Source organism: Pteropus medius, unplaced genomic scaffold, assembly GCF_902729225.1.
Source record: "Pteropus medius unplaced genomic scaffold, Ma_sr-lr_union100, whole genome shotgun sequence".
Classification (NCBI taxonomy): Eukaryota; Metazoa; Chordata; class Mammalia; order Chiroptera; family Pteropodidae; genus Pteropus; species Pteropus medius.
In genome coordinates, this window is record NW_024346065.1 from 1,069,809 (window position 1) to 1,083,267 (window position 13,459).

At 35.8% G+C, this 13,459-nt stretch overlaps 1 protein-coding gene across 5 annotated transcripts in view; it reads left to right on the forward strand.

The window, feature by feature from the left end:
* Window positions 1-12,880, forward strand: part of FUT8 (fucosyltransferase 8) — a 190,334-nt gene extending 177,454 nt beyond the window's left edge. For 4 of the 5 annotated variants that reach the window (XM_039875248.1, XM_039875251.1, XM_039875250.1 and 1 more), the window contains 3 exons: window positions 1,279-1,455; window positions 6,021-6,171; window positions 11,585-12,880. In XM_039875248.1, the coding sequence (XP_039731182.1) occupies window positions 1,279-1,455; window positions 6,021-6,171; window positions 11,585-11,902 (646 nt within the window). In that variant the 3' untranslated portion in view covers window positions 11,903-12,880. The remainder of the gene's footprint in view (window positions 1-1,278; window positions 1,456-6,020; window positions 6,172-11,584) is intronic. The other variant, XM_039875252.1, reaches the window with a different exon arrangement.
* The last annotated feature ends 579 nt before the right edge of the window (window positions 12,881-13,459 follow it).

Genomic DNA, 13,459 nt, shown 5'->3' on the forward strand with positions numbered 1-13,459 from the left:
GATAGTATTTCTTCTCATGAAAATTTTCATTAAAATAAAGTGTAATTGTTATTTTTGTCCCTCTTTATCTCTGTGGAGCACAGTGAACAATTCTGATTTTCTGAGAGAAGCAGTGCTTGAGAAGGGTGTGGGGAGGAAAAGATGATAGATGTATTCGTGTAATAGTATTCACATGTGGACTTTAGTCTGGAATGCAAAGGAAAGACTGGTCATGAAGATGTCAGAATGACTTCACTGAAAGCAACTCCTCACTCCAGATTCATAATAAAAAGCTGGCTTTTGCTTGACCTAAAGGGACAAATCTACCTTTTTCCATTTTCAACATATGAATAGTAGTTTAGTAATTTGGGGAGGAGGGTATACAGAAATGGCAAATCTTTTACTTTTGTAAAGATTGGGTTGAAATGTGTATGAGAGGATGGAGAGTTTTAATTTATGAAAACAAACTATAATTATAATTATTTTTGTTTTCATTAAATTACTTCAGAAGCCCTGAGATGGGAGGAGAATACTTTGAAAGTCAATGCCTTATTCAGTACAGGACAGTGTAAACCTCTGTCCTCAATTTTACAGTTTTGGAGCTTTTCTTAAATAGGACAGATGAAATCTATATCTGCTTGTGTTTGATAGAGTGAAAAACAGAGAAAAGGAATTCATTATGCATACAACAAAAGGGCTGGAATGGCTCCATGGACTTAAAGATAGTAAGAACCCTTAAAAGGTTTGCCTGCTTGATTGTGTTATAGGAAGAATCCATGCAGGTTTGTGTTTTCCTTGGGCAGCTTTTAATTCTAGCAGTTGGCAGTTACTGTGGCTATACAGCGTAAAATGAAGAAAAAGAAAACTTGGCATTAAAATGTTACAAACAATATATTCAATGTTCTATAATAACAACTGTGAATCTTGGTATCAAAAATATATCCAGTCTGTTCTGGAACACTGGTTGGAATTTTGCTGCCTAGTATAGAGCATAACTCTGGAATCTCCCACTTATTCCTGATATGCCAATTACTTTCTCTATAAGAAAGCATTCTTCACAGGCTTTACTTATTTTTTCATTTTTCTTGTATTGTGTTAATATGCCAATGTATTTAGAATATATGTGTTTGAATTCTTAAACAATTTGTTTTATTTTTTTAATGGTGAAAATGAAAGAAAAATTGGTTTAAAATGTACTAAATGCCACCATGAATAGGGGTATAAAGTTGAGTACCCTAAGAGCACTCAGTGGATCAGAGCATTATCATCAGAATCTGACGCTCTCCCTCTGCCCCCCAGAGTCCATGTGAGACGCACAGACAAAGTGGGAACAGAAGCGGCCTTCCATCCCATTGAGGAATACATGGTGCACGTTGAGGAACATTTTCAGCTTCTTGCTCGCAGAATGCAAGTGGATAAAAAAAGAGTATATTTGGCCACAGATGACCCTTCTTTATTAAAAGAGGCAAAAACAAAGTAAGTTAGATGAACTAGTGATTCTAGAGTGGGACTCTTTATTTGAAAGGAATCCTTAATTCCTAGGCCTGTGATTCTTGTTATAATATTATTACTATCGAGGTTTTTAAATTCAAACAACTGTGTAACTTGTTAATATAATCAAAGCATATGTGAAGTGCTGACAAGGTGCAGATTTCATTTTGAGGGCTTTTTTCCTGGTTTGTAGGTAGCGGCCATCTCACTGTGTACTCACATGACCTCTTTGTGTGCTTAAAAGAGAGAGCAAGCTTTCTTGTGTCTCTTGTAAAGGCACTAATTCCATTATGAGGGCCCCGCTCCTCATGCCTTTATTCAACCCTAAATACCTCCAAAAGACCCCATCTCCAAATACCATCCTATTTAGAGGGCTTAAACAGAGCAGGGACACACATTCAGTCCATAACACTAACCACTGGACAGGACTGTTAGCAATAAAACTTAGCAGGTGCTTGCCCTTGCTTACCTATGGGAAGCTGAAAATATATGTAAAATAGAAGTTTTCATCTTATTAAAAATTCTGGAATTTGGAAGTTATGTTAAATAAAGGTACAGAATCAGAAGATGAGTTTTGTAAGTGCAGAAAAAGGAATACTAGTATGTATTGAACAATAATCATCATTTACTGAGCTTGCCCATATTTCAGGCACAGTGCTAGGTGCTGGGGATTCCATGATGAGCAAGACACTCTCTGTTCTCAAGGAATTCCAGTCTATCAAGGGAACAGATAGTTACTCTACAGTATGAGTAGTGCTACTATAGAGTTAATATTGGGTGTTATGAAAACACATAAAGCAGCAATCCTAATTGGGAATTTATCATAGGATCTGGATGAACTTAGAGTTGGCCTATATTTACCATCAATAAATAAAGGCTGTATAAATATATGTAAAAGTAGAGAATGAGTGAGAAGAATAATGTAGTCTTCGCTCTGCTCAGATATCATCTATTCCAGAAATCATCCCCAAGTGCTCGACTAAGTGTCTCTCCTTGGTGTATTCCTGTTAGTGTGTAGCACTTGTTTACTTCTGTCCCTTTCACTAAATTGTAAATACTTTAGACAACAGTACTTAGCTCTTGTAACTAGTGCCCAGTAAATATTGAATTATGTTTATTTGAATCCTATCAATTTGAAAGCATTTATTAGCAGTTAATCATTGAGCTATTTGACTATTTAATTTATTTCTTGGTCCCTTTTTTATGTCACAAATGGGAAGAAAAACAAATTTAGAATGAGAACTATAATGCAGGTGTTTATCCAACTCACTGGATAATAATTTAAATCTTATTTCTACCTCCTAAGATTCAAATTAGCCTGATATATAAATTGCTTTTTCCCTTAAGTCTCTGTTGAGTATAGACACACACACATACACACACACTATAAGCAAAGGGCCAAGAAATTCATCAGCCAAGAATAAACCAAGTTATGTAGTTATAATTCTTATATAAGAGTCAGGGGTTAAATGAACATTTGGTCACAAACCACAATAAAAATTTTCACAAATACTTTTCCAATTCGATACCCAAACCTATTAAAGAGAAACAAAGTAGAAATTGTTGACCATGCTCCTTTCTTTTAAAATAGCAAAGTGAATTTGTAGCTTGGTTAAAAAAATATGAAAACTTTAATTTTATCGACTCTCATTTGTTCTTGAATGCCTCACAAGCTTTTTTCCTATTTAATTAGCAAAATAATTTATACTCTAGAAAATATATAAGTTAGTAAGAATACAAGCAAGGAAAAAATATTACTCATAATCCTATTACTCAGTGGCAACAACTGTCTAAATTTTGACATATCCCCTTCAGTCACTTAGTTACACATATTAGTAGTTGATTGTATTCTACATAACTTGAACTTTTTTGCTTAATAGAACAATAGATCCATTTTCTCAGGTCACTAAAAAAACATTTTAAACATCTTTTTTAATGACTACATATCCACTATATGGATATGCCATTGCTTATTTGATCATTCTCCTAATATTGGATAGTTGGATTATTTAATTTTTTACTCTTACAAATAATGCTATGATGTGTGCCTAAAATTATCCACATTATTTTCTTAAGCTAGATTTCTAGACTTGGAAGTATTTAGATAAAAGTATATGAGGTTCTTACAACTTTGAGCCATAAAACAGCATTATATATTTATACCAAGCAACCCTTGTAGTACAGTTGGCAGCACTGGATTACAGGAGTTGTAAAACTTGAATTTCTTTTTTTGTGGTCAGCAGCTGGTAACTCCTCTCCTCATGGTAGTTCAGCAGCAGTTTCCTCCATATTCTTTTATAAATGTGGCATTTTATGCATATTTTTCCACTTTGGAAATCCTTTAATTTTCTAAGTCATGAAGAAGACTATCTCCCTCAGTCTGGAGAAAGATTTCAGAAAAGAAGAATTTGATGTTAGTTTATAATTTCAAGTTAGTCCTTTGCGGGTGATATAAAAATACAGTTTTATAAGATGGAAGAAGAAAAAAAATTTTATCATTACCAATCTCTTTAACTTCACAGTGGAAGAATTCCTCTGTTAACATACTTATGGGCAAAAGACAAGAAAAAAGTATGCTTGTACAGGAAGTTCCATGCTCATTACTGGAGATGCAAAATCTCCCTCTCTCATTATTCACATTGTTTCAGTTTGTTTTTTTCCACTTTCAATGTCCTTCTTCAAGAGTCTTCTGCATACAGAGATAAGGCCTGAGGAACTCAAGTGCTCTGATGGTGTAGTTCCAGGGAGGGGCTTTTAAGTTAAGAAGGACATTAATGTTAGTGCCCCTTCTCAGCAAAAGGATCATTCTTCTTTGTTTCACTGAAGCACCCAACCCTTGCTGACAAAGTCGGTCTTTATTCAAGGATAAACCCTTGAATAAAGGTATATTTTAGCAATTCCCCCTCTCCTTCACCCTCCAGCCTTTTCATATGTATTTATTGCTCTTTCTGGCCCCTGCCTGTGTATGCAACTTTGCAGGAATCACGTTAAAAGTCTTTTAGGTTGTTTTCTTTCTAGAATAAATGTGACATTTCCTTCATGTCCCTAATTCAGAGCTGAGGAGGGCAAAATGTCAAAAATAATGAGGCCAAATGGATCTGAACACTGAATACCAGTCTGAAACAGTGCTCAGAGAGTTTGCCTTCACACTCATTATTAGAGGCAATGAGAAAAAATCTATGGTGACTATGAAATCTGAAGCAGCTGTTAGGGGATTAGGAAAAAATCCCAGACACAGGTAGCATGTATTTATTCACATAGCATTGTGATGCAAAGAAAAATAAGATATAGTCCCAATTTGAGTGGAATGCCATGTGAGAAACAAACATGTAAACTAACTCTTAATGTTTCAGGGTTTATAAATAGGAACTATTGTTCTTCCGGCAAATATTTATTGATCCTCTATTGTATTCCAGATTCTTTTCTAGGTGCTGATAATAATAGAGTGAACAAAGAAGATGAAATGCCTCTCTTCAGTTAGGGATGATGGAGGTCGGGAATGCATGTAGGCAGTAAATAAACAGTAAATATGTATTATGTCAAATGATAATAAGATAAGGGCCATGCAGAAAAATTAAGCAGGTAAAAAGATAGAAGTTACCAAAGTGCTCACTAACCAGGCTGTATTTGATCAGTGACCCAAAGGAAGTAAGGAATAAAACAAGATGGCTGTCTGGGAGAAAAATATTTAACAACCACAGCCAGTATTTCTTGAGCATTTACTACATGTCAGATGCTCTTCTGAGCACTTTACATTACTTAATGTATTTAATTCTTGCAAAATTATATAAAGTAGGTACAATGATTATCTCCTTTTCATATAACTTCCCAAAGTTTGCAACTTAATTCCGAAGCTCTACGTCACGCACTGAGAAAATTTATTCACTCTCTACTAGAGTGTAATTAAACCTCTAATTCAGAGTACAATCATTTGAACATGGTGGACTTTTTAAAGACATCTTGTTTTAGTATTTTTTAAATATTCTATCTCAAGACTACAAAAATGTTAATTGTTGGACATCTACGAGAAATTTGCTTTCATAAATGTATTAGAATGGTTTTCCATTACTGTTATTGGTTAAGGTGGTGCTTCAAGGATGGCGGTTAGGGAAGGCGTCTGAATTATGGTGAATTCTGAATTAAAAATTTTAATTAAGTTTAATCATGATATTTATATTCTAAAGGAAAGCTCAGTGAGCAAATGAAAGCAGCTCGACCTCTTAGAGGTCACTCATTATAAAGAAAATAAGAAGCCTTCTGTTTTCAACTCTTTTATGAATGAGGAAGGGACTTTGATGCATCTATGTGTATTTTATGTGACATGTCCATAACATTTAACATACAAGGCACTCCAGAATGGTTTCTTCCCCACTGATAGATTCAGAGATGCTTCATTGACTATTCTCTTCAATGCCATAATATTAAAGCTCTCTTTACTGTTAGAGAGGTGCTCTTGGTCACAGGAGCAGGTCTGCCTCCTGCTGATGGGGTACTGCTTCTTGGTGGAATACTGTGATTTCAGTGACTATGTATAAATTTCTTTTCTTTAGGTATCCCAATTATGAATTTATTAGTGATAATTCTATCTCTTGGTCAGCTGGACTACACAATCGATACACGGAAAATTCACTTCGGGGTGTGATTCTGGATATACACTTTCTCTCCCAGGCAGACTTCCTAGTGTGTACTTTTTCATCCCAGGTAAGTGATAGTAGAGTATTTTTAAGTGGCCAATACCTTTTGGTCATACTGAGGTCTGGAAGTTCTTGGTTTATTTTTGTATTTATTTTTAATGTTAGTTATCATGACTCAGGTGCAATTTTCCTAATATTTGGGAATGATCCCTTTTGTGAAAGCATGAGAAGATTCCCCCAAGATAGCTACTTATGTGCACTGAATATTTAGTTGTTTACAAGTAATGGTTCAATACATCTCCACTGAAGCCAGCTCCTGGGGTTGTTTAAAGTACTTGGCTTGTTCACAGCATTTAACAGAAACAGCAAGTAATTAAGCTTACTTAATACTTTCTGATTTTTGCATACAATCAGTATGTAACCAGAATCCATCCATTTCTACACATCAATGCACTGATACTGAGAGGCTTAAATGCCCAGCATTTTGTTTTACTTGATTGCTTTATAGAAAATAAGAAAGAATAAATATAATTCCTCAAGTCCTATTACATTTCTAGCAAGCAAGAAACTGTACATTAAATTTAAGCAATACCATATTACAATTATTCTTTGAGTTTAATTCTTGCAGATAATTACATGTTATGGGTTTGGTGTATGTATTTTTATGAGTAGTACAATCAGCCTTATATTCCCAGTGGAATATCAGCATAGCAATGTTTACTGTGGATATTATTCTGCTCCTTCATTTATGTGCATATTATTGGTTAGTTCATTCAGTAATTTGTTAAATTTTGTGTGCTCAGAATTATACCAGATGCAGAAGGGATTTCAAAGGAGATGAAGATACAGATCTTGCCTTGGTCCAGAATCTAGTGAGAAAAATACTCATGAAATAACTAGAGAACAATTACCAAGAAATATAAATCACATAAGAATGATATATGCCTAAAAGCTTAGAAGAAGTAGAGAAAAGAAAATGTGAGTAGGAAAGCCACATCATTTTCATGGGAATATGCTTCAGAGAATATAAAAAAAAATGGACAGTTTTCTATAATGTGACAGTGCACATTGTCACAATAGGATGGTGATATGATTTTTGAAAGGATACCTACCCCAGCAAAGCCTATACGAGTTTCTTCAGTATGGAGTAAGAAAACAACTCACTACCCAAAAAGAGAGCTACACAGATCAGGAGTCACATAGGCAGCAATCCTAGTTAGATGGGAAAATTTCATTGGCCTTCAAGTTCCCATGAAGGCATCCACCGCTGATGTTTCTCCTTAATTGGGGTGACGAGCCTGTCTTTGAGAAGCTCCCTTTACCATTTTCAAGGCTCAGGTTGTGGGGGAGGGGTAATAACTACTTGGTCTCTATCAACTGTTTTAACAATCTGGCTATGTGCCTACCTGATGCATATAACAGGTGCATATAACTAGTAACAACCTCCACACATTTTTGAATGCTTGTTAGAATAAGTAAATCAAGAGTCACTTTCCCAGATATGCCACCTCTTCTGTAGGCCCAGACTTTAGGCTTGTCTAAAGTCTATTCCTCTATTCCTCTATTCCTCTAGTCAAAGAAGATTTCTTGTCTTTAAAATTTAATAGTTTTAATTAAAATATTGCCAATATTGGCATTTGGGGCCAGATAAATTGTTATGAGGCACTGTCCTGTGCATTGTAGGATACTTAGCAGCATCCCTGGCTAATAGCATCCTCACCTAAATTTCTGACAACCCAAAATGTCTCCAGACATTATCAAATATCTGGGGTGATGGAGGCCAGGGGCAAAATCGGCCTTGTTGAGAAACATCGCTCTAGTTATAAGCCTTAAAATTAAATAAATATATACATGTTGGAACATTTACCAACCTTACAGGTAGGTAGGCACTGAGACTTACAGGAATGTGTTCTATGCTTTGTTTTCCTTCTTCCAGCATTAAAGTCACCATAGGACAAAATTACTTTCTTTTAATTCTTTTTTTTCCCCCTATGATGCTTTCTATTGTCGAATTCCAAATTCACACTCAACACAACAGGCCTCACTACACTTTGAATCAGATTTTAGAAAATGCAGAGGGGAAAACCAGAAGGTACATTCATTTTATTCCAGACAGGTGGCTCTGGATAGGAATTTTCATTGAGGTATGGCTCATGAAACAACAATAGATACTGTTTTCTCATTGAATAGCAAAACAAAGGAGTTTACAGGAAAAGTGCACGGATATCCCATCATCATCCATTGAGACAAGAACCCACTTCTAACTTTTCACACTGGGAGACCCTCCCGGCCCTGTCTGTTCTGACAAAAAAGTAAGATCCCATCTGCTCTGAGAAAGCTTTGGAGGCTCAAGTAAACTCAGCTGGTTGCTCCTCGGGGATAAAATTCAGACTAATGGACTTCACACTCTTTTTAATTTTTTTTAATAGTCATATCTGTATTTTATCCTTTGTCAGAATTTTTATTCTTTGCTATTACTGTGTGCCTAGTGGTGTTCTAAGAATAATATAGTGCCATGTCAACACAGAATGAAATAAAACATATAACATGTGGCCAGCCACTGCTTCATAAACTAAAGAGTTTGCCCCTCTCAGTCATGCCACCTCTCAAGTGTCAAATCTGAGTTTAACATCAGCTGAAAGCCTTCATTTACCTGCCACATTATTTGGATTTGTAAAGCCCAGAAAGGAAGATTAAATGCAAACATCAACATTATAGTAACCTTTCTAGCTTTTTGCAATAAATTGCCCCATTTTAATATAGAGAAAATTTGGTACTCAGAATATTATATATGGATCTTAAATATTCCCTGTGGACTTACATCTCCACTACTAAGTTAGTATTATGCATGGAGCTGTATTCATTCAACAGATACTTACTGAGTGCCTATTATGTGGCAGACACTGTTCTAAGTATTTATCCTAAGGCAGTTTAATGTATGGTTGATAGCCAGAAAGAGTGTTAATTGTAGCTCTGCCATTACTAGCTCATTTTTTTCATTTAAAAAATTTTTTGGAAATTTATTTAATCTTTCTGTGGCTTGTTTCTTCGACTATAAAATGTGAATAATAATAATAACCACCTCATAGTGTTCTTATGAGTTTTTGAGTCTGAAGAGAGAGCACACGCAAGTGCACTATTAGAACAGTGCCTGTACCATTGTCAGTGCTCATTAAGCTCAGCTGCTATCATTATCCTCATTATGAGAAGGATAAAGGGCTTTACACAGGTTCACCTCAGTGTCTGAAATTTCTACAATTTGTTATTTCTTTGGCTTAGGAAAATACATGTGTTATCCAGCAGACTAACACATCAATAACTATTGATATCAAAATGTAAACTGATAATTAGGAATATTCCCCCAAAAGGAGGTCTCTAAGAGTGTGGGACTGAGGGTAATGTTTTCTTTATGAGAATGAGATATTTAATAGTGGAGAGAAGGAAACACATTAGAGTTTATTGCCACAGTGGATGTTGTGGTCACCCCAAGGGCAATACAAGGTCATGCATTTCTGGCTAGGGATAATTGAAGAGTGGGTCGAGGGGCCCTAAAAAGAAGACTCTCAGGTTTGTCTGAGGCTGGCCTTGGCCTCATATTTTATCTTTCTGGTGTTAACAATCCAAACATGGAGAACAGGGTCTACAAGAGAAAATATGCTTTGCAGTTAACTAGCACACACAGACTGCCTGGGTTCAAAACCTGCACCTTGGGCAAATTCCTTAACTGACCTTTGATATCTGTAAAATGGCCATAATAGAATTATATGGTGCTACTGAGAGGATTGAATTAGATAATACCTAAAAACAATATCTGACAGCAAAAATTCAGTAAATATTAGCCTCTATCATTTTTATTAGACTTCACTATTATTGGAGTGCTTTTTAATTATTTAGTTTCTTCCTTTCCAGAGTCTCTACTTGGTTTTGTTTGCAGCCTTTGGCTGAATTTAAAGTTCAAGTTCCAAATCTTTTTGAGCCTCATTTTGTTATAATCTCAGTGTTCTACCAGTTATTTTAATTGTACCATGACATTCCTATTATGAAATTAGTTTGTTGATGAAGTAGCAAACTTGAATGCAAAGTCATTTTCTTGGTTCTTATATCTAGTTGAAATTCTAGCACTAGAATTTGGATAGATCATTTAATCTCCTTGTATTTTAGTCCCTATTTTCAAAATTAAAAACACTCTCTGAACCTCATTTTTATATTATATACAGCCTTTGAAAAGCACCCCTCAAGTTCCTAAAATTCAGATTCTTTAAGAAGTTAAGATTCTGATTAAGATGCAGATTCCATTTGCTTATAACAGTTAGGAATGAGCATCTCCATTCAGTTTTTGACTTCATGGATGCCAAAATTTTAAAGGATTTCTGGGTAATCCTAAATTGCTCCGAGCAGATTAACACTTAGTATTAGTAGTATCATTTTAAATAAATGCAAGCATATTGGTATAAGAGCAATAAAACTTCCTTAACTGAGATAACCACAACTGGAAATTTAGGAAAATGCGACCTGAGTTGAGTTCTCTGTTCACAATGTATGATGGAAGGATTTTCTAAGCAAAATTATAATATTCCCTCATCTTTCTTCACTTCTTAGAAAAGTTTCTGAAACCCATATATGCTATAATGAATGTATTTATTAATTGCTTAAAATGTTATTCTTCCATGGAGATAGTTACAGTCTAACTTTATCACCAAGCAGTAAGCCCAAAGAGTGAAGCTCAGATTGTAGAATTTCAGCTGCCTCCCAGTGGGCATGGTAGGTATTCTTTGAACAGTGGAATCTTTTAAGTAGCCTTAAATGCATCAGGTAGATGCATCTTCCCCAAAGCTTAGTCCATCTAATTTCAGTCCTAGAATGCTACTATCTACATAGCACACTTAAAACTCTTTAGAATAGAAATGGCAGATATGTTTTAGCTCACTTGCCATTGCTAATTGATTGTCAGTAATTACATGAATTTCTGTTGAGAATAGTTCTGAGACCGAGTCCACATTAGCAGGAACGAGTATGTGATTGATTAACACTGGATGAAGGTGAGGGAGCAGCAGCATCTTTATAGAGTATAATCCTAATTCTGAACCTTCGATTCTTCAAAAGCACAAACTATGCCCTACTTCTTTTGTACCTCCAGTGCCAAACATGGAGCACTGTGTGGCTCTCAATAAGTGTTTATTAAAATTAATTGATTCATATTCTTAAAGTACTTTGCACTGTATACATTTATTTTCTCCCAGAGACCTTAGTTATAATAATCTTGTATGCTAAAAAAAAAAAAAAAAGATACAAGCACAGAGATGAAGAATGATTTATACCATCATCTGAGAGACAATAGACTGAAAACTTGTGACACAAATCCACTATTTCTCATTCTCTCAGTCCTAGTCCCCATCTAGTTCTAGCCTCTGGCCAAGGGCTTTCAGATTGAAGGAGATCTTACTTATACCAACAATTTTTTTTTTTAATTCTTTCCCAAGGTCTGTCGAGTTGCTTATGAAATCATGCAAACACTGCATCCTGATGCCTCTGCAAACTTCCATTCTTTGGATGACATCTACTATTTTGGGGGCCAGAATGCCCACAACCAGATCGCCATTTATCCTCACCAACCTCGAACTGCGGACGAAATCCCTATGGAACCTGGAGATATCATTGGTGTGGCTGGAAATCACTGGGATGGCTATTCTAAAGGTGTCAACAGAAAACTGGGAAGGACGGGCCTGTATCCCTCCTATAAAGTCCGAGAGAAGATAGAAACGGTCAAGTATCCCACATATCCCGAGGCTGAGAAATAAAGCTTAAGATGGAAGAGAAGGACAACTAAACTCAGTTCAAACCATTTGAGCCAAACAGTAGATGAAGAAGGCCCTGACCAAACAACACATGGTTAAATGACTAGATACCTTCAAAACCAGGAGCAACTGGGAACTGACAGAGGCTTCGTTGGTGGAATTCATCTTTAACAAGGGCCACAATGCCCTCAAACTCATGCACAGTTCAATAATGTACTCACATATAACATGCAAACCGGTTTTCTACTTTGCCCCTTCTTTCAGATTATGTCCTCATGAAAAAACACTGCCACATTGTGTAATTTAAGTGACACAGACATTTTGTGTGAGACTTCAAACATGGTGCCTATATCTGAGAGACCTCTGTGACCTAAGGAGAAAACCTGAATAGCTCCCTACTGTGGGGAGGTTGATTCTTAGCCAGTGGTGATATTGTAACTGCTGGATTCACTCCGGTGAGCAGATTCAGAATGAGAATGGATGTTTTTGTCAGGAATTTTTTTATTTTAAGTAATTGCATCAGTTCATCCATTTCATCATTAATAAGTGAAGGATACATCAAAATGAAATATTTACACTCCATCAGGAACTTTTGTAAAACAATGATGTGAACATATTTCTTTAGTACTCAATGTTCCTGGACATTCTCTTTGATAACAAAAAATAAATTTTAAAAAGAGGAATTTTGTAAAGTTTCTAGAATTTTACATATTGGATGATGTGGTGGTCAGCTTAATAGTGGGAAAACTATGGTAAAAGAGGAGTTTTATAGCTTTTCTGCTTTAATTTTTTCTGTTTCTGTTTGAGTTACTAATCAGGTCTTAGATCAAAGAGTCATTGCTCTATTTTTAACACTGAAAACTGTTTTAGTTGGTGCATAGTACACAGTTGCTAAGAACACTCTTTGGGAGCTTTTATTCTTATTTCGGAAATTGTTTATTTGTTTTAATTGAATTAAATAATCATATTTCCTTGCCCTCAGAGGAACTGTCACCTCCATTTACAAATTAACAATTTCAGGCTTGTTGATAACCTTTCTTACTATGGCTCCTGCCACTTTTTGTGAGTTGAGTCCTCTTGTTTTATCCTGGAACCAATTTGGACCTTTTATATCACATCCTGCTTCCTAGAGTACCAGGAATCTTTGGGGTTGGGAAGATGGTTCTGTTTCCGAAACACATGTCTCACAGTATGTAGAGTTCGGTGAACAAAGGAGAGAGGAACCAATGTGAGACCCAAGATGGGTCTTCCAAATACTTCATTTTAGAGATTCTGAGTTAGAATCACTTCAGCACACAAAACTGACACTCTCTGTGCTCTCTCTGAACATCACTTTTCTCCATGTGAAAACACTTTCTATTTTATGTAGCCTCCCTGCCTCCTTTGGATGCCTGACAGGAGTATTTCATAGCGTGTGTTCTACCTTCTGAAAGAAAAAATTGATCTGTGCGGGAACCAGTAACAGCTCTGTTGTCGAATATTAGGAATCCCAGAGAGAAAAGCTCTATTCTTCACATCCTCACTAAATGAAAATACCTGTATGCAAAATCTCCCCACCAA